Source organism: Ursus maritimus, unplaced genomic scaffold (genome assembly GCF_017311325.1).
Source record: "Ursus maritimus isolate PB19 unplaced genomic scaffold, ASM1731132v1 scaffold_31, whole genome shotgun sequence".
NCBI lineage: Eukaryota > Metazoa > Chordata > Mammalia > Carnivora > Ursidae > Ursus > Ursus maritimus.
In genome coordinates, this window is record NW_024425675.1 from 17,076,076 (window position 1) to 17,098,159 (window position 22,084).

At 37.8% G+C, this 22,084-nt stretch overlaps 1 protein-coding gene across 1 annotated transcript in view; it reads right to left on the reverse strand.

Annotated features, from left to right (window-relative positions):
- Positions 1-22,084, reverse strand: part of MRC1 (mannose receptor C-type 1) — a 91,738-nt gene that overhangs the window by 34,126 nt on the left and 35,528 nt on the right. Inside the window, exons 8-13 of the mRNA XM_008692051.2 lie at positions 15,976-16,133; positions 14,280-14,390; positions 8,344-8,459; positions 5,996-6,144; positions 3,092-3,291; positions 338-465 (exon numbers count right to left, since the gene is read on the reverse strand). Of these exons, the coding sequence (XP_008690273.1) occupies positions 338-465; positions 3,092-3,291; positions 5,996-6,144; positions 8,344-8,459; positions 14,280-14,390; positions 15,976-16,133 (862 nt within the window). The remainder of the gene's footprint in view (positions 1-337; positions 466-3,091; positions 3,292-5,995; positions 6,145-8,343; positions 8,460-14,279; positions 14,391-15,975; positions 16,134-22,084) is intronic.

The window sequence follows — 22,084 nt, forward strand, 5'->3', positions numbered from 1 at the left end:
ATGCATTTTGGCATAGTCCATAAGTATACTGAAAATGAGCCACCATTTGAGAATACATAATTACAAAGCACTGAAAGATAGTAATTCATTTATTCATTTAATAACATGGATTGAGTGTCTTGTACTTTTATAGAGCAATTCATCACAGGATTTATACGTATAAAATTAAAGCATTTGGAACTGAAACCAGATCAAAAAGGTCCTATGGATTTGGGATACAATTTAGGCACTCAAAGTAACATTATGAGCCAACAATTTCAGAAATGGAAGAATTTTCTCAACATCATTAGCACCAAAGAGGTAAAAGAAGGGAGTATTATATAGAAAAGACACTTACGCTATCAATCGCCATATTGTTTGCTGTTCTTCTTTATTATTGATACTAGCTAGGTCACCGCCCAGAGCTTTACAAAAATCTCGAGATTCAAACCAGGTTTTCTTCTCATGTTTTCCTTTTGCAAACAGCTAAAGATGATATAGTTTCAGAAGTTATTTTGGGGTACTCGATTGCTTATCAAATCAAAAGACAGAATTATTTACTTTTGATGAGATTTCATTCTATAGAAATTAAGACTGCTATGGTGCAAAACAATGTAATTCTCTTGGTTGAAAATCAATTTAGGAGTAAGTATTTGGGTAACAAAATGTGTGGGATGATATTTTGTTGAGAAAACCTTAGAAAATAAAAGCATTTTATAGCACAGGAGAAATTAGATTAAAATCGTATAAGTTTCAGGCACATGGGTCAGGCATATAGCTCACTGTGGAAGACAGGATTAATTTGGTTAAGCGTGAAAAGTAGCACTGAGATGGGAAAGAAACAAGAATTTTATTTATTTTTTTTTTAGAGAGAGAGAGCACAAGCAAGCAGGGGGAGGGGAGGGGCAGAGGGAGAGGAAGAGGAAGAGAGAGAATCTTAAGCAGGCTCCATGCTTAGGGTGGATCCTGACACAGGGCTTGATCTCACGACCCTGAGATCATGACCTGATCTGAGATCAAGAGCCAGACACTTAAATGACTGAGCCACCCAGGGGCCCCAAAAAACCTTCGACACAGAGAAAGTAAACACAAATAAGGAAAAAATTGTACCACAATTTGTTATCCTGTTTAGTTTAAACAATGAATAACCTGGCAGTCTTTCAATACTTAGTTGTTGGTGTCCTTTACAAAGGTCTTGACTTTTTTGCTTATAGTTGCATATTTTAACAACTATTAGAGCACATGCCACAAAAGACACTTATTTGGCAAAGCATCTAAAAGGTTATAAGCTAAAAAATAAATAAATAAAATAAATAAATAAATAAATAAATAAAAGGTTATAAGCTGAACTAAATTTAATAGATTATATAAATTAGGGAATATCTCATATTATCCAGAGGTCTGTGGTGAAATGGAATCCCAGACTGGGAAATACCTATCTGTATGCAAATAGTATAGGAGTCCATTGTATCCACCAACTTTTGTAACTTACATTCATTGTTTCTCATGAGTCATGGTCCCCACCATCACAGGCTTGTGGGAAATGAGATTTGCTCCCAACAGACTATGGGTGCCCAGCGCTCACCAAGCAACCCAAGGCAATCTTCACCTTGACCCTAATTTGAGCCATCTGGACAAAAGTACCTTGAGCAAGTTTCCACATCAGTAACTCCCAAGACTCCTGTGAAAACCTCAACCTTCTCCACTATAAGATTTTATTTTCTTAAATAAATTTACTATCACTTAAATTTATTAATAACTCCCCTATCTTAATCTGTACAAGGATGGTCCATATATTTCCAAACAAACCCTACCTAAGACCTCCAAAACTATATAATTTTCTAGGGAAGCCCATATTCCGATTTGTTGAATATCCACCTGGATAACATCTCTACCAGAACCCTGTTCACTTCCCAGCTCTGGAGAATTCTGCCACTTCTCTCAAAATCCTGCAACAAATCTCCACAGCCTACCACCCTTGGAAGAACGGCTGTGTATAGGATGAAACTGGCCTTTGTGTAGTTAATTCCAAAAATTCTAGATGCCACAGTAAACACCCGATTTGCTTTGTGTTCATCCTCAACTAACCCATTTACATAGTCCTCTCCTGTCTTGGCCCTAAACATTCCCTTCTAGGTAAATTATGTGTTAAGCCCAGACTGGCTAATCAGGATTGAACAGGTTAGCAGACTCTGTGGCTAGTAGTGGGACTGACTAAGCCAACTAGGCACACCCCTTGAGTTACAGAAGACTAACAGCCTCATTCTGATACATGTGAGTAATTCAAGTTTTCCCTCAACCTTCCCTACCTTACAAAGCATGCCATGGCCATATGCCACTGAACACAAGACGTCCTGAGAGTGGGACACTAGAGAACAGTGTCATGAAGCAGGAGATAAGCACATTTCTGTATTTGGCTACATCTAACCTTCTCAAGAAAGGATATGACTTACAAGAGTGAAAAAAACACCCCAATGCATCATTCACGGAGGTTTTTGTCTCATTTGTTTTTCAACTTGACTCCCTAAGAAGAAAATGGATGGGCCTTGCAATGGATGAAATGATAGCAGAATATCAAATTATCATTTAAAGGGCACAGAGCAGCCATGGGCCCCTACCTCACAATGCCTTCATCTCCCAGCAGACGTTTACAACCAGGGGCTAACTCAGAACCATGGAGCATTACCTCTCTCATGCCACATGGGCATTATCAGTGCACTTACCTAAACACTTGGGCTTTAAGAACAGGGCAAAATGGGATAGCATGAAGGGAAACAGAAATTTTCATTAAGATGCAAGGAGGTGGGAGCTCAGACTAAGGCAAGGAAGCTTGCGAGAGAGGAGAGACAGAGGGAGAGTGATGACAGCAGGGCGCGTGAAGACAGCTTCTGTGAGTCATGTTAGTTGGTTAAAACACAATTGGTCATTAGCAGGCACCCAAGAAGAGCTTTTTAAAAAACTGAAGCCCAGCTCCCCTTCCAGCTTAATAAAATGAGAATTTCTGCAGGTCGAGCCTGGGCACTGTGGTTTTGGCTCTATGTTAAGTCCTCATGTGATTCTTTAGGCCGGAACATATTCCACATTCTTTATTAGCTTAGCAGTCGATACTCACCTTGAAACACAAGCTTGTTTTACTGCTGGTGCCCCAGTCCTCTGGACATTTGGGTTCGGGAGTTGTCGTGGGCTCCGGCGGGCGAGTGACTCCTTCTGCCCAGTGTTTGCATACAAATTTTGCTTTTTCTTCACATCTCAAAACATCCCACAAGCCCCCTGCAACTCCAGTTCTCATGGCAACGCATCCTGTTTTCCGCCCTGTATTAAATATATAAAGTAGAATTCACTTAACAGGTGCTACAGACAGCTGACCATGCTCGCAGAACACAGTACAAACCAGACTGTGAAACTAAGTGGTAAAGTCTGCATGTGGAGAGGGACGCCTGGGTGGCTCAGTTGGTTAAGGGTCTGCCTTCAGCTCAGGTCATGATCCCAGGGATCCCTGGGATCAAGTCCCACTTCGGGCTCCCTGCTCAGTGTAGAGCCTGTTTCTTCCTCTGCTTGCCGCTTCCCACGCCACCCCCATCATCTGACAAATAAATAAATAAAATCTTAAAAAAAAAAAAAGTCTGTGCGTGAAGAGAAAATATGGAGGAGAAATCCAGTAGCATTTGGCAATTCATTTATGCTATTTTCAACTGTTATTTACCTTTTATTTGTGTGGCCTACATCCCTAACAGAATTTTGATCTCATATATCAGGGGTTTTTTGTTGTTGTTTTTTAAGATTTTATTTATTTGTTTGACAGAGATAGAGACAGCCAGCGAGAAAGGGAACACAAGCAGGGGGAGTGGGAGAGGAAGAAGCAGGCTCATAGTGGAGGAGCCTGATGTGGGGCTCGATCCCATAATGCCGGGATCACGCCCTGAGCCGAAGGCAGACGCTTAACGACTGCGCCACCCAGGCGCCCCTCATGTGTCAGGGTTTTGATAACATTTTGTATTTCTAACATCTGTCAGGGTGCCCCTATACAGATATTTAACAATACAATAATTTTAGTATGATAAAATTTACCATAATGGTAAAAATAATGGTTTAATTTTTTTAAAAGTTTTTTTAAAGCCATTTTTTCCCCATAGGGCCCTTGTAGGTCTCTCGGAACAGAAGTTCTTCTCACACTCCAAAATGAAATACAACTGAGCTAGAGATTTTAGCTATTCATTGAATATGCAAATACCTCGGACTTGTTTCCTGTACTTAAAATGCAAATATCACTACCTACCTTACAGAGTTGTGATGAGGGCCAGTGTTAGTGGATAAAAAGGCACATAAGATAAAATGAGGACTACGGTCAGCTTAACAATTTATAAATCTGTTTTATAGTTGTGATTATTTCCAAATAGTAATTCCATAAGGTGGAACTTTGAAAACAGCAGGAGTCTTTGCTGCTAGAATGAGATCATCTTTTATTATTATTCTCTTAACGGACATTAAGTGTTCAGAGGTAACTCTCACAGTTCTGGGGAGGCACATCTTTTCCAAAACATTTTCTCTATGATCTCTGATTCTCTATGGCTCTGATTTCATCCATTTTTATTCCCTAAGGACATTCCAAGATTAATCTCTCAGAGTCCTACTGCTGAATGAGCAACACCAGTAAAAAAAAAGGAGTTTGGCCTAGAAAGTAAGAATTACCACTCCTACTGATGTTTAAAACAAAACAAAAAAGTGTATACACAGTTCTTAATATCCTGCCCAGTTAATTAAAAAAAAAAATGAAATCGTACTTTGAGAACATTCAATAATTCACTAAGAATCACTATACCCAAATTATTGATCTATTTTCTTAATTTGTCAATAATTTGAGAATACACATTAAAAGAACTTCTGAAGATCAGGACTTATTAGGCCAAGTTGTAAATTCATGCACTTGAGCTAATGGTCTTCCTTTAGCTTTTAGCCCAGACACAACGAAAGATTTGCTATAAAGGATGTGGAATTTCCGGACGGTGTCATACAGAGTCATGTCCTATGCTGTGATGCCAGTGTATAAAGAAGGCAAACAATCTTTCAGAGGCTATTTCCATTTTATTTTATTTTTTTTAATTTTTTTTAATTTTTAAAAAATTTTTTATAATAATTTTTTATTATGTTATGTTAGTCATCATACAATACATCGTAAGTTTTTGATGTAGTGTTCCATGATTCATTGTTTGCTTATAACACCCAGTGCACCATGCAATACATGCCCTACTTAATACCCATCACCGGCCTATCCCAATCCCCCACTCCCCTCCCCTCTGAAGCCCTCAGTTTGTTTCCCAGAGTCCATAGTCTCTCATGGTTCATTCCCCCTTCTGTCAGAGGCTATTTCCAGAACTACTTACTAGGGAAAGCAAATCAAAACTGATAGGGAGGCACGGTGTTGTGAGTGCAAGTGACACAGATTTGGGAATCACATGGGTTAGTCTAAATCCACGCTTGGAATATTTCTAGTCACATACATTTTCTGAGTTCTAGTTTCTACATCTTTAAAATGAAGATACTTCAACTCACCTGGCAGGTTACTTATAAGGATAAAATAAAATCCAGGACATATAAAAGGCTAAGCAAGGCAGTGCCTCCAAGACAGTCGAATAATGCCTTCCACACAAATGCAATGCCTTGTCCCGCCACCGAAGCCCACTGATGGTCCCATTCATCCTTGCACTGTAAAGTTTTAAATCCCTTTCATATAGTTTTAACTTTACAGAAATAAGTTAACCATTTGGAACATCTGTGGCCATTTAGGATTCCTTAAATATTTTTCAAACAGAGTAGTGGCAGACAATGGGTAGTTTTATCTTTCCTGTTTTCTTAGACCACTGTGAGCTAATTAGAAAATTTTTAAAAAATAAAGAAAGAATGAAATATAAAATGCTGAGAACATAGTTGATACACATAGTCTATGCTGGAAAGGTACATGGAAGGATAATGGACTTGTAGGGTGAATTAAAACCTCAGCCCCAAGCATTGCACATACCTGGCATATCTGAATTCCAGTGGGTGAACTGAACCTTTTCCTCAATGGTCCACTGAAAGGTCCCTTTGTTTTGCACATCCGAAAGTCCTGTCCAAAAATATCTTTCAGGCCTCAATCCAACCAAACTAGTCAGAAAGGCTTGTTCATATCTTAAGGAAAAAAATTAATTAAATTTTAGAAATTTGAATTTTTCCAATTAGCCGCATGAAAAGTATCTCAGTTGTATGTTTGAGTTATGATTTCGTTGATAATCCAAACATCTCATGTTATATTGATAGGTCATTTAAATTAAGCAAATTTCTACTAAGGAAATGAGGGGAAAACACCAGAGAGCTGCGTAAATAAAATCATTCAAATATACTCAAACTATTTTTCTCTATTCCTCACCAGCCCCTCGGCCCTTCCTCAAAATGTAAGAGAATTCTGAAAAGGCAAAGGAGAAAACTACAGCATTTCAAAATACATTGTTTAAAAAATTAGTCCAGGGGCGCCTAGGTGGCGCAGTCATTAAGTGTCTGCCTTCGGCTCAGGGCGTGATCTCAGGGTCCTGGGATCGAGCCCCGCATCGGGCTCCCCACCCTGCTGGGAGCCTGCTTCTTCCTCTCCCACTCCCCCTGCTTGTGTTCCGTCTCTCGCTGGCTGTCTCTCTCTCTCTGTCAAATAAATAAATAAAATCTTTAAAAAAAAAATTAGTCCACTTTCCAAATATTTCAAATGCTCTTGGTTAAGTAAATCGTGAGGGTGTAACATTATCAAGGATGATACAGATGGAAAAATCTGTGTGGATTTCCCCCTCAATTTTATTCTCTTATCTCAGGTCTGAAACAGAAGAGAAAATTATTGAGGGACAATAGAGAAGCAGAGATTCAGTCTCTAGAAAAAACTGGGCAGAGTCACAAATTCCCACATTTTCTCTCCCTTTGGATCTCTTCCCTACATTTGGCATAATCGGGTAATGACACAATTTGGTTAGTAAAGCAACCAAAGTTTGTCTTCACGGACAAACATGACACAATGAGGCAGCAATGTAGGCAAAAATCTTTCTTTGGAGCAAAAGAAAAGTGAGTCTCCAAGTTTCCGGGAACAAAGAGAGGTGGATGACTCCAGCGAGAACAGAGAGGGAAATGCGGAGGTTACCGTAATAGAATATTTATATGACCCTAATCTGAGTAATTTCATTCCCTAAATTGAACAAACAAGAAAATTTTAAAGTCCTAAATTCAATTTTTATCAAATGTCTAGAAACCAAATTTAACCACAGAGTTAGTGAGCTCCTGAATATAAATATCATAGAAAACACAAAGGAAAACAAACCTAAAATATAAAATATAGGGAAATCTCTGCTCCAATGAACCAAAAGATCAATTACAGTGCAGATCAGAATATGTTTCTATAGTACTTAAAGACATAAAGTTCATCTTGCCATAAGATAAAAAGTATCTATATTCAGATTTTCAGGCATTAGCATTATATGAGTGTGCTACAATATATTAGACGTGTAATTGTATGTAAAAAAGGACATGGTTGAACCACACGCTCTTTTACAAAGACTATGCAAATTCTATTATATCTTTCTTTCTTTGGTTTTATCAGTGGATTTTTTAAATATCAATAGTATTCTCTACATCTTATTGGGTATGCCTTGATAGGTCAATGGATATAACTTATAGTATTAAAACTCAAAACCTTCTTACCTTTTTATTATAAGTCAAATGCACATTTTAAAATTTCTTTTAAGTTTCTTCTGTGCTTAATCCAGTGCTTTGCAAAGATTAAGGGAAAAATTAATAAAAACTAAAACCTCTAAGATGGTTGGGACTCTAGAAGTCAAAAGTTATATAAAATCCTCTATGTCTATGTGATTTTTCTGAACCTATCAGTCTAGCAAACGTAGCAAAGCAAAAAACAAACAAACTCACTAGAAAAACAGAAGAATGTAAAGGAATAATAAAATATTCAGTAAATCTCTTACCACCTTTTCTGGTGGAGGTAGTGGTAAAGACAGAAAGCGGCATTTTTGAACTAATAAATTTTACTTAGCCTCCCTACTTGAAACAATTTGATATATACTAGATCAGAAAAAAGTCTGATCCACAAACTATGTTTACTAGCATATTAACAAACTGTTCTGAATATTGCTTTATAGTTCTAAAAGGAGCAAAATATTTTACAGTAATTGCAATGAAGAATCCAAATAAGGATATGATTTTTAATGCTCCTACTTTCACAAGCCATACCTCAAGATCACACATAATCTACAGAAATTTAGAGTGTGTTGATATTTAGGCTTCTCTGAAAACATTTCATTATTTGACATACATTCAAATAAAATTAAAATAGTTGCATACCTGTCTTCAACAGTTGTTAAGTAAGCCTTTTCATTTATACAGGTTTGGTTTGCTTCCATGAATGTTGAAAGTGTGTGTCCAATCAAATAGCAGTAGAAGCCATGTCTTTTCCAGCCCTATTAATGTTATCAAGCAGATTATCCAGGATTTAATTAATATTAATATTATTTGAACAATTGTTCTATCGTGAAACATAAAGTGATAAATGACAGAAGTATGTAGAGAACACAAATGTGGAAAACTTGAAATGCAATGAAAAATATTTATATGAATAAAGAAAACAGTAGTACATTGTTCCTCTTATGACACAAAACTAGGGTCAGGGCATTCATTCTCTCCCCTCCTGATACTTCTTCCAACAAAGGTGATTTGTGAAATGCGTACTGAGGAACCTGAACAGAATGGCCAAGGTTTCTGTATTAGAATAGGTAGCCACAGGAAATAATTTGCTGAGTAGCAAACCTAGTTGTGTACTAAAGCCAAAAGTAGGTAGTGACTAGAAAGCTGTATCATCTGGTCCAAGAAGAATTCTCATCAAACTTCTGGCAACATGATTCAGCAGGGTTCCTCTCCTATATTTCGAACACACAGAAATGCTAAATAAAAACATAACAATAAACAAAAAATCCATACTTAAGGAAATCTTCAGGTAAGGAAAACACATGGAAAATGAAAATGCTAGAATGGGAAATGCTCAAGCCAAGACTATAGTTGCCCCATCATGTACCAGACCTAGACTAGGGTACTAGGGTCTAGAGGCAGGGGTACTCATGTCCGTTTAAATGAGGGTATTTGGCCATCAGCCCACCTGGGGCAGGGAAATGGAACTGAAGCTCTTACATAAAGATGATCCCACTGGGGCGCTTGAGTGGCTCAGTCAGATAAGCGGCTGACTACTGACTTCAGCTCAGGTCATGATCTCGGGGTCCTGGGATCGAGCCACATGTTGGGCTCCATGCTCACTGGGGAGTCTGCTTCAGGATTCTCTCCCCCCCCGCCCCGCCCTGCTCATGCTCGTGCTCTCTCTCTCTCTCTCAAATAAATAAATAAATCTTTTTTTTTTTTTTTCAAAAATATATGGTACCCATTAAGGAGAGCCCCTCTGGGAAAGGAGAGTGAGAAAACTCTATTCGCAGAACCAGGCAATAGCAGATTCTTGTCATCTGCCTGGGGTTCTAGGTGCAGAAAAAAAAAATCCTTCTGTTAAAAATACTGATTCTGTGCCAGAGATGGGTGCTGGTCCCAACGTGACACTATTCACATTGTATTAGAGTCCACAGCCAAAAACATAAAATAAATCTTGGTCTACAAACAGAGAAATTCCTAGGCACTCAGAGAAGTAAAATGCAGAACCACACAATAGAAACATTTGCACAACACGGGTCATGTAAGGCTTTGACGTTTGAGGCTTAGGGTGGGGATGGGATGGGGACTTATCACAGTCAAAAATTACAAACCACGTGAGGCTCATTTTATGGGAAAGTCAGCAAGTAATGTAATAAAATAATCTGGAAAAAAATATAAAATAAAATAAAAAATTAAAAAATTAAAAAAATAAAATAAAATATAAAAATAAGCCTGGGTGGCTCAGTCAGTTAAGTATCTGCCTTCAGTCTGGGTCATGATCTCAGGGTCCAGAGATTGAGCCCCATGTTGGGCTCCCTGCTCGGTGGGGAGTCTGCTTCTCCCTCTCCCCCTACCCCTCCAGCCCACTTGTGCTCTCCTTCCCTTTCTCAAATAAATGGATAAGGTCTTTAAAAAAACGTGTTTCAGACTACTTAACAAAAGAAGACAAAAGAAGGAGAATGAATAATGAAAGATCAAAATGCTATGAACAAAGAACAAGAGGATCTGAACACACAAAAAATAGAATTTCTAGATATATATAATCCTATAATCCTGAAACCATGTGGTTTTAGGAAGATTAGTCATTTGAATGAATGTAGCAGAGAGATGAACATATTTAAAGAGATTTTTTCAAAACATGGAAAGAAAACAAAAAATAGAATGAAAACCTTGAAAATCAACCAAAGAAAAGTTTCAGAATCACCAAATAAAATTGACTGATAATTTTCAAGAATTAAAAGAGACAAATTCTAAAAATGAAGCACACTAAGTATCAACAAAAGAAAACTAATCCAAGTCTCAAGATATTGTGCTGAAAGCCTGCAGAATGACAAAGACAATGAGGAGAACTTAAAATCAATCAGAGAGAAAATACAGAGTACCCACTTTTAAAAAAGAAGAATTAGCTTAATAACAGGAATGCCAATGGCAAAAATAAGGGCCTGGAGAAAATGAAATGATATATACACAGTGCTGTCTGAAAACTGCTCTCAACCTAGCATTTTAAAACAAGCTACCTAAATTATTCTGCAAAGTGAGAAGGGATCAAGACATTTTCAGATAAAGACAGAGAGTTTTCCACTCCCATATCACCAGTGAAAAAAAATCACTCAAAGATTTACTTTGGCAAGAAGGAATTTTAAGTCAGGAAGAATAAATGGCCTAAAAGTCACATGGAACAAAGAAACCAATAAACGTCTTAGTGAATCCATGTCTAAATGCCTGTATGAATAGCAAAGATAACAGTTGCAGGCGAGAAGTTAAGGTATGGGAGAGCAACAAGATGTAGGATCTAGTTAATATCCTGTACCCATGTCAATTACCTCACTGCGCTACTGTCCTCTAGTTACATAAGAAGTTCTCACTGGAGGGAGGAGAGTAGATGGCACCTGGGAATTCTCTGTGCTTTCTTTCTCAGTTCCTTGTGAGTCTAACATTATTTCCAAGATAAAAAAATTTTTAATATTTAAGTGGAATAATAAACTTCATTCTGTTCAGGAAGCAGAGACAGATACTGATTAACTTCATATCAGAAATGTATGTTAAAAACCCAAGGTTAGGGTGCCTGGTTGGCTCAGTCTGTAAAGCGTCTGCCTTCGGCTCAGGTCATGAGCCCAGGGTTCTGGGATCAAATCCTGCATGCAGCTCCCTGCTCAGCAGGGAGTCTGCTTCTCCCTCTGCCCCTCCCCATTGCTTGTGATCTCTCTCTCTCCTCAAATAAATAAATAAAATCTTAAAAAAAAAAAAAAAGGAAAAGAAAACCTAAGGTTAACCATTAAAAAAAAAAAAAAGTGGAATATATTTTCCCAAACCTGTAGAGGAAAATGGGATCAAAACATTCAACAGAACCAGGGGAATGCAGGAAAGTACAAACAAGAGAGAAAAGAAATCAGAACAGTAAATAAAATAAAGCTCAGAATAAGATGGTAGAAACAAATGCAAATATATCTGTATGCAAAAAAAAAAAAATCTGAACTCATGTTTGCCAATAAAAAGCCAGAGTTCCTCAAATTAGATAAAAAATAAAAATGCAGATACATATTTACAAGAGCCATTCCATGACATAGAAGGATTAAAAGCAATTAATTGAAAAAAAGAGATTCTGGGGAAATACCAAGCAAAAGAAAGCTTCTGCAGCAATATTGATATTATTTAAAATTGACTTTCTGGTTAAAAAAGCATTATTTATAAGGAAAGTAATTACATAATTAAAGGACTGATGTATCAGGAAGATATAACACAGAGGAAAGTATATAAAACAAAAACTGACAGAATTGCAAGGAATATAGAACATCTAAATAATATAAATTGTTAAGTTTTCTTCCCATCAACATATATAGACCTTGAGCTGAACAATCAGGGTCTTTCTGTCCAAGCACACTGAATATTCACAAAATCTATGAACTAGACCATAAAGTCTCAGCAAGTAACAACAACCAAAATTCTATATGATCACAATGAAGTGAAATTAAAATCAATGGTCTCTAATTATTTAGAAACTAAAAAACAAAATTCCCACCACTACCACCAAAAACCTCACTGATACCAACACTCACACACACACACACACACACTTCTAAATAATTCAAGGATCAAAGAAATCTTAATGGAAATCAAAAATATTTGGAAGTGAATCATAATGAGAGCACTCAATAAGAAAACTTGGTTGGTTGGTCCAGGGTTCCAAGTTTACCTTTCATTTCTGTAAGTATTTAAAAACATTCATCTGAATGTCACATCCATTAATCCCACCACCTAAAGCTCCTGGTACTAGATTTTATAATTTCAGATTTCAAACTCATCCACAGGATTCCTCCTCAGCCGGGAAAAGGGAACTTCTGTATCAAGCAGTGTAACATTTGCATTTGTCAGACATCCTGGAATTTCAGCGACTCAGGACCACTTTGCCCCAATTTTCCACAAAGCAAGGAATTGAAAGCTGAACCCCAGATCTGTATAACACACCTGTGGTTTTGAATTCTCAAAAAGGTCCCCACACCACCAAGTGCTCAGGCCCAGAAAGAAAGAAAAAAAAGTCTTGTTATCTTTCTTTGCTAGTGAGTGGATTTTTTTGTTGTTGTTCAAGTCTTCCCAGCCCTCTTACCTATAGCAGGTATTTTTAAACTGGTCAAATTATTTAATGTCTCTGAGCTTCAGGTTCCCCTTCTGTCTAATCAGGAACATCATGTTTATCATTTAAGATCATTGGCAGCATAATAACTACACTCAACTAACAGTTATGGATATTATCTTATTTTTCTTATTACCACCCTACTGATTAAATTGAATTTTACCAGACATGGTAGATACGACAATTACTACACTATATATATAACTTTTATTATCTGTATAAACTGTTACATGTATATAAACTCTGATCAATTGTATAGAAGTAATAACATTTAAGGATTATTTCTTATTTATGGAACATTAGAATAATATACACTCTCCCATATAGCCATATGATTAGGCAAGGAATATGTAAGTACACTGGTAGAGAACCCAGTAGTCCCAGTAGAGAGACTTGGGGTTGAGAGGCCAGGGTTCTAACCTTGCTTCTGTCACTCTAAGAAAGTCGTAGCTTCTCTGGGCTGAATTTCCAGCACATAAAAATTAAAGGGGGGGATTTTGATTATCACAAAGATCCTCTATATCTCTAACGGTCTCTGATTTTGTGTCTGCTCGATGTTTCTTGATGGTTTATTTGGACAGTCCTAAATTATGTTTTATGAACTCTCAGCCTTCTGGTGTTTGTGACAAGATGATCTGATCACAACATGACATGCTTGGAAAGAAAATTAGTTTCTACTTTATTTTTATCCAAGAGAAGTGAGAAAGGAAAAAAAGAGGAAGACAAGCAACTCAGCAGTTAAACAGGAAAATGATAACCGTACACCCTGTATTTTGTTGTTTCTTTATGCTGTAGAAATTGTTTCACAGAGATTATTTACTTTAACCTCGAAGAATTATCAGCGCTGCGGGGAGGTAGGACGAACCGAGGGACAGGCGAGGGTGATGGATACTAAGATGGCAAGGCTTTATTCAGTGTAGCTGGTTACTGCTGGCTCCACCAGCTAGTCTGATCTACTGGGAGCAATCCCCATCAGAAGCAGCATCCTCAATGGAGGACATCCTTATAAATGGAGAAAATGACAGGATAGTTTGCTACCTGAAACTTATGGTTATCTACTGGAAATGTTTCTACAACCCATAGGACAATCGACTACCAAGGCCTCAATGACCCTTCTTCCATAACCATAACCCACCTGACTCTCATTACCCTCACCAGGCTCCATGAGCGTGGTTTTAGTCTCTGTTCTCGCTCCCCCATTGGGGTGGGAGAATTCCCACGGCGTTCTGAAAGTTGCTGCTGACCACCTGCACCCATAGTAACTGTAGAGAACACCCGAAGAGGCTTTCAGCAGGAACAATGATGCCAAACCCTAACAAGAACCCGTTGAATGTCTAAACAGCTAGAACACTCGGCTACCCTATGACAATAAAAAAGCACCTTAATCGCCAAAAAAATAAAGCCAAGATATCACATGATATTTTCAGGTCTGAACTTACTGTGCACGCTCTATACTCACTTTCTGGCAGCCTTGTTCTACTTCCACTGTTCCCGAGGGTTGGGTTTGAGATTTCATCTTACAGATGTAGTCAAGAGGCCGCTCGCAGGCCCGATCCGCCCAGTACCCATCCTGCGGAAAGCCAAGAGAAAAAAAAAATGAATGATTACCAGTTGTTTGACTCTGAGGCTGTTTTCTTGTAATCGGGCCTCAGAAAGGAAAACAAAGGTTGTTAAGAGAAAAATGGCATCTCCGAAAGGGAGGTAAATTGACATTGTATAAGTCAACAGCAAATTTGGTTCTGGCCACAAAGATGTGAAAAGAGATTATAGTCCCCCAATATGTTTTATATTTTGGCTGTCCATGCCACTGTGCAGAGGAATCTAATGAGAAACTAAAAAGCTGGTAAGCCTCTAAGTGATGGTGTCAACAGAAGGCCTACATGCAAGCAGCCTCTTCCGTCAGCTGTTTTCAAGTTAACCAAGTACCTAGCAAGCCACCCAGAAAAACTCCCTCACCCAACACACCAAACTTGAAAACACACCTGAAACCAGTCATCTCTCCTCCTTTTCCAATTCATATTAATGAGTGTCCTCCTGGGTCTAAGTCTCCTCGTCCCACTCCGTTTCAGATTCGGCCTGCTCCCCCTTCCTTAGAGACATCACATCAAAATAGCCTCTCCTCTCCTTCTTGTTACTACCAACCACCTTGAAAAAAGGTTTTCTATATTGTCTGCCTCCGATTTCTCATTTCTCACTCGGTCGCAACCCACTGCCATCTGGTACTCAACCTTCAGCCAGAGTAATATTTCTAAGTTGAAAAATTGGTCTTGCCAATTCTGGGCTAAGGCATACTTTCTCCACCTCAGTACTCATTAGTGTTCCTACCCACCCTTCCACCTCTAACTCTGGGCTTTCGGTCATACTGTCCTTCAGTTCTTTACAAGAATACTGCTTTCTGGTTTCCTCTTCCTAGGACACACTTCTGCCTATCCTTTCAATAGTTAACACCTGCTTTTTTCTTAAGCTTTCAATTAATCACAATGAAAACAACCCCAATGACAAAATAGCAGCTTATACCTACTGAACAATAGGCTTGGGTCAGTCACTGTGCTTCTTATACGTATTAACCCATTCAATCCTTACACCCACCATGAAGCTGGGTACAATTATTATGCCCATCTTATAAATGAGAAAATAAGCCATGCATCAGAACCCAGCCTTTTAACCACCATGTCCATTATCCATTAGCAAAAGATAATTTGATGATATTCTTCAGTCACTAAAGTCCTATTTAGGACACGGAAGCAATCTTTTCACACATGACATTTCCATGTAACCTAAAAGAACAAACGTAGCTCTCCAAGTACAGACTGCAGATTGTGCAACTGAGAATAGACCTAAGTACATCTACTCACAGCAACCAGTCAAAAATAGAACCAAAGCTCTCGTTTGATCAGTCGGGCTATATGTATTGCCCTTTAGAACCCAGCACAGGAACCATACGAATATGGGTTACTGGTTATTCTCATCCTTGAACTGAAAGTTTCTGTCTGTGGCTTTTCTAGTCCTCTTGAAAGTTTGACTTTACTAAACAATTGAAATATAGATAGATCACCTAGACTAGAAACAACCTAAATGATGATATGTAATGAGTGAGGCAGGAAGAAAAATACCCTCTGGTTTTTGCTAGATATCAGCAAATAAAGTTGCCTTACCTTGCCTTTCATTACAACACAGTCTTCCTGCCTGTTGTTTTCATGGCTTGGTTCCCCACGAAGCCATTTAGTAAATGTGACAGGGGTCCCATCACTCCACTCAAAATACATTTGAATCTTGATGTCATTTAAGCCGATCCATAACTCATCATTTGGCTCTAAACAGGAAGAAAAACACAAAAGTAATGTACATATGTTTTCTTTCCAAAAATCAGGAGGTTATCAGGAAAGGAAGGCCCCCTGCTTTATTAACAAAAGTTCTACTCCCTTAATATTATAACGGATAAAAGACCACCCTTTTGAGTGTTAATCTGAGATGTCAATTACATTTTATGTTGTCAATATTAGTTTAATTGCACAATGTATTCTTTACACTGTGAAAGCAACCTTATTCTTTTATTGTGGGAGTATCATATATCTCCTGGCAGTTGCTAAAATGAGGCTGAAGTTGGTCCATCATTACCCCCTCTCTTGTGAAGCTACTTTTTTGTTATAAATAACCTTCCATAACAACTCCACTCACAGTGTTGGAAATATGATAGCTTACTTATATATTAATCTATTTAACTATTACTAAATCTCACGAACGTTTTAAAGTACTATTAAAAACCACTTCTATTTTATTACTGTGTCCTTATTAAGAACATTCTAGGTGTTTCTGTTAAAGTTCAATATCTGTAATAGGAGTGAGAAGATACATAAGCTGAGGTGTTGAGCTGTCTCTCCTGACATTTGGGACTTATTTACTAGTATATAAATATAAATGAATCTGTAATCATTTTCACCATGAAATACCAGAAAAACTCAAATAACAAATAAAGCTTAAAACAAAAACAACCAGGTACATACATAAAATGTGATCATTTTGTTTTATTCTATGAGGAACATTATTGGCTTTACCTGTAGTTAGAATTCTAAAAATTCTAAATATGACTAAAATGGGACAAAATTTAAGACCTAAGTTTTCATGGCTAGAAACATATATATTTGCAAATTCAAAAAATGAAAGAATACACACTTCAATATCTATTTAATTTGTACTACTGGAAATTTCATCATGAATGCTTGATTTATGTTCTTTAAATGGTAAAAATAAAATTACTTGTCAAGGATTATAAAGATGATGTTGTAGTAGAAAATAAGAAAAATGCCACACTATAGAGGAATTTCCCTAAATGGTTTCATCTCTTCCTCCTAAAAGTTGTCACTCAACTTTGCTTTTGGAGAAGTCCCTGACTGGCCCATTGCCAGCCCCAACAGATGTTTCCAGTGCCATGGAGCATGAATGACATTGTCAGGATGATCCCCTTTTCCTTTCACTTAACTGGCAGATCATGATCTTTGGGGCAGCAAATATAGGCTTAAAAATGACCTCATGTGCCCTTCCAGGATTTAGGTTCAAGACTAATCAAAACCTAAACTCTCAAGTCCCACAGTTAAAATAAAGTATTAAGAGTTCCCTATAAACATTTTTTCTCACCAAATTGTGCACCTCCCTCTAGTTTTTATAATTGCTAAGCACAATCAAGACTCTATTAAACTATATAATACATGAGTGTAAAAAGTTGTTGGACCAATTGTTATGAATCAGTTCAGGAAGCTGTCTCAGTTGATGTAGTCATAACTTACCTTGTGCAAGTCCCAATTTCTCCACTGTATGTCCACAATTAACATAAAAGGTATTATCTCAACTACCTAAAAAGTTTTTCTAGGCTTTTGATTTAGAAACAATAATTTTCTTAACTTTATTTACCTTTATCAATACTATTTTTACTGTTTTAAATAAATAAGCCTTATCAATTAAAAAGAAAGGAAGGATTTCCCTAGTGAAAATTTATTAATTTCAAGGCTGAATTTTAAAGCAAGCTCCAAAGCTGAATTTTAAAGCAAGCTTTGCCAGAGGTGGTTCAAGATGGCTGACAGGCAGACCCTGAACTAACTTCCTCCCACAGATACAACAAATCTATAGCTACATATGGAACAATTCCCCCTGAAAGGAACCTGAGAACTAGCTGAACGACAACTCTACAACAAAGGATAAAAAGGCCATGTTGAGATGGGTAGCAGAACCAGAGACCCAGTCTCGCTAAAAACCCCACCAGGGTGTAGTGACCCACCATCAGGAGGGGTCTCACAGATATGGAACTCCTTCCCAGAGAGCGAGGGGTTTGTGTCTTACATCAGGCACCCCAACTATCCGGATGTGTACTATAGATGAGCCCCCAAAACATCTAGTTTTGAAAACCAATGGGGCATAAATCCAAGAGAACCAAAGGGCTGTAGGGAATAGAGATTCTACTCTTAAAGATCTCATATGCAGACTCACTCACCCTAAGGCCCAGGGCAAAAGCAGCAGTTTGAAAAAAGACTCTAGACCATATGCAAAGGAGATTCATTTGCTAATCTTAAAAATTCTGCCAGAGGGGCAAAAACCTGTTGGAACTCTCTCCAGAGAAAACTGTGAAAAGGCACCATTTTTGCATTCTTCCTCTACTTTGCTAGTGTGGGCACTAGCGAGTGCTATTTTTGCACCATCAGTCTAACCAGCTAGCGCCTACCCCACCACACTGATGCTGGAGCCCTGCCAGAGGCAGGTGGGCTCCCCCTGCCCCTCCCCCAACTCACATTTGCTCTCTCTCTAAAATAAATAAATAAATAAACAAACAAACAAATAAATAAATAAATAATATTATCATCTCAATAGAGGCAGAAAAAGCAATTGACAAAACCAATATCCATTTATGATAAAATCTCTCGGTCAATTGGGAATAGACAGAATGTACCTTAACATGATAAAGGCTATATATGGTGAACCTAAAACTAACATACTCAAAAAGCTGAAAGCTTTTCCCTTAAGAACAGGAAAAAGGCAAAGATGACCACTTTTCCCACTTTTACTCAACGTAATACTGGAAGTCCTAGCCAGAGCTTAGGCAGGAATAAGAAATAAAAGGCACCTAAGTTAGAAAGGAAGAAATAAAACTATGACTATTTGCAGATGACATGATTTTATAGACAACCCTAAAGACGTCACCAAAAAAACCCTGTTGAAACTACTAAACAAATTCAATAAAGTTGCAGGATACAAAATCAATATATAAAACTCTGTTGCCTTTTTATACACTAACAATGAACTATAAGAAAAAGAAATTAAGAAAACAATCCCACTTTCAATTCCATCAAAAAGAATAAAATACCTAGGAATAATTTAACCAAGAAGGTAAAAGACCTGAGACCTGCACACTGAAAATTATAAGACTTGATGAAAGAAATTGAAGGCAACACAAATAAAGAGAAAGATAGTCCATGCTCAAGGATTGGAGAATTAATATTATAAAAGTGTCCCTGTTACAGAAAGCAATATACAGGGGCACCTGGGTGGCACAGAGGTTAAGCGTCTGCCTTTGGCTCAGGGCGTGATCCCAGCGTTATGGGATCGAGCCCCACACCAGGCTCCTCCACTATGAGCCTGCTTCTTCCTCTCCCACTCCCCCTGCTTGTGTTCCCTCTCTCACTGGCTGTCTCTATCTCTGTCAAATAAATAAATAAAATCTTAAAAAAAAAAAAAAGAAAGCAATATACAGATTCAATGTAATCCCTATCAGAATATCAGTGGCATTTTTCACAGAAATAGAACAAACCTAAAATTTGTATGGAACCACAAAAGATCCCAAATAGCCAAAACGATCTTGAGAAAGAACAAAACCGAAGGTATCACACTCCCTGATTTCAAACTATATTACAAAGCCAAAGTAATCAAAATAGCATGGTATTGGCATAAAAGCAGACCCAGATAAATGGAACAGAATAGAGAGCCCAGAAATAAACCCATACATATATGGTCAATTAATTTACAACCAAGAAGGTAAGAATATTCTGTGAGGAAAGGATAGTCTCTTCAGTAAATGGTGTTTGGAAAACTGAAAGCCACTTACAGAAGAATGAAACAGAACTACTATCTTACACCATACACATAAATTAATTAAAAATAAAGACTTCAATATAAGTCCAGGAAACATAAAACTCTGAGAAGAAATAATAAGCAGTAAGCTCCTTGACATTGCTCTTGGCAGTATTTTTTTGGATCTGACTCCAAAGGCAATGGCAACAAAAGCAAAAATAAGAGAACGGGACTGTAGCAAACTAAAAAGCTTCTGCATAGCAAAGGAAAACAACAACAAAATGAAAAGGTAACTTCCTGAATAGAAGAAGAGATTTGCAAACCATATATTCATTATGGGTTCATATCTAAACTATATAAAGAATTCATACAGTTTAGTAACAAAAAAAAACCCAATCTGATTTAAAAATAGGCAGAGGATCTGAATAGACATTTTTCCAGAGAGTCCATCCATATGGCCAAAAGACACATGAAAAGATGCTCAAAACCACCAGTCATCAGGGAAATGCAAATCAAAACCATGATGAGACATTACCTAACACCAGTCAAACTGACTATTATCAAAAGGACAAGAAATAAGAAGTGTTGGCAGGAATGTGGAGAAAAGGGAACCCTCTTGTGCTGTCGGTAAGAGTATAAACTGGTGTAGCCACCATGGAAAACAGTATGGAGTTTCCTTAACAAATTAAAAATAGGATTACCATATAATACAGCAATTCCACTTCTGGGTATTTATCCAAAGAAAACAAACACTAACTCAAAAAGACATATGCCCCCCACCGATGTTCATTGCAGCATTATCTACAATAGCCAAGATACAGAAACAATGGATGGACGAGGTGTCTCTTCAACAAATGAAGAAGATCAGGCATATATATGTTCCATTGTGTACACACACACACACACACACACACACACACACTGAGATATTATAAAGCCATAAAAAAGTATAAAATCTTTCTATTTGCAAGGACATGGATCAACCTTGAGGGCATTATGCTAAGTGAAATAAATCAGACAGAGAGAGACAAATACCATTTGATCTCACTTATATGTGAAATCGATAAAGCAAAACAAATGAACAAATAAAACTCTTAGATACAGAGAATAGATTTGTGGTTGCCAGAAGTAAAGGAGAGAGAGGGTGTTGGGGAGAGATGGGTGAGGGGATCAAGAGGTACAAACTTCAGGAGCACCTGAGTGGCTTAGTCAGTTAAGTGTCAGGTCACAATCTCAGGGTCTTGGGATCGAGCCCTGGGTCGGCTCCCCACTCAGCAGGGAGTCTGCTTGCCCCTTTCCCTCCCGCCATTTGTTCTTTCTCTCCCTCTCAAATAAATATATGAAATCTTTTTAAAAAAAGAGGTAAAAACTTCCAGTTATAAAATTAAAAAGTCATGGAGCTGTAATGCACAGCGTGGTGACCATAGTCAATATTGGTAACTAGGTTTATTGTGGTGATCATTTTGCAATTGTGGAATCATTATGTTATACACCTGGAACTAATAAAATGTGTGTCAATTATACTTCAATAAAAAATAAATAAAAGCAAACTTTGTCAGCCAACTTCCCTAGGTAGCTATAGCAATAAACATATAAGCTTCTCCTACTACTGTATCATGTGACATAAAGTCGAGAAAAATTTGCACTTTGGGTCTATGGCATCTTAACTCATCTGTTTTCCAGTGATTCCTCTGCAAACTTTATTACCTGCTATAAGTATCATGACTTGTATGCCATGATATTATTCAGACATACCAGTCCTGCTTACTTTATTATTGTCTAGTCTGAACCCTCCAGAATGGACAGATAGAGAGTACAAGAAATTGTTTACAGGCTGCCACAGACTATTATCAGGGCCTATTAAATGGAGTGAAGTACACAGAGTAGAAAGAATTCCATTTGGCACAGGTGCTAGAAGTACTGGTGTTTTGGGGTCTTTGCAATCGCTTTCTGTGCCTACGCTACTAATTCCTGTCTATTTGTCAACTTTTTTCTTCTCCCCTCCCCCCAACTCCTATCAATTTTCAGGCAATAAGTGTCAGGAAGCAGTCCACCACCATCCATTTCCTCTTGTTTTGCTGGGTGGAAATGAACAGCTGTAGCTAGTCAGCAGGCTGGGCGGGGGGGTGGACGGGAGGGGGAAGCAAAAAATGATCATCACTTAACCAGCAGGTACCCCCCCAGTTAGCATTCCATTCCTCCTCACCT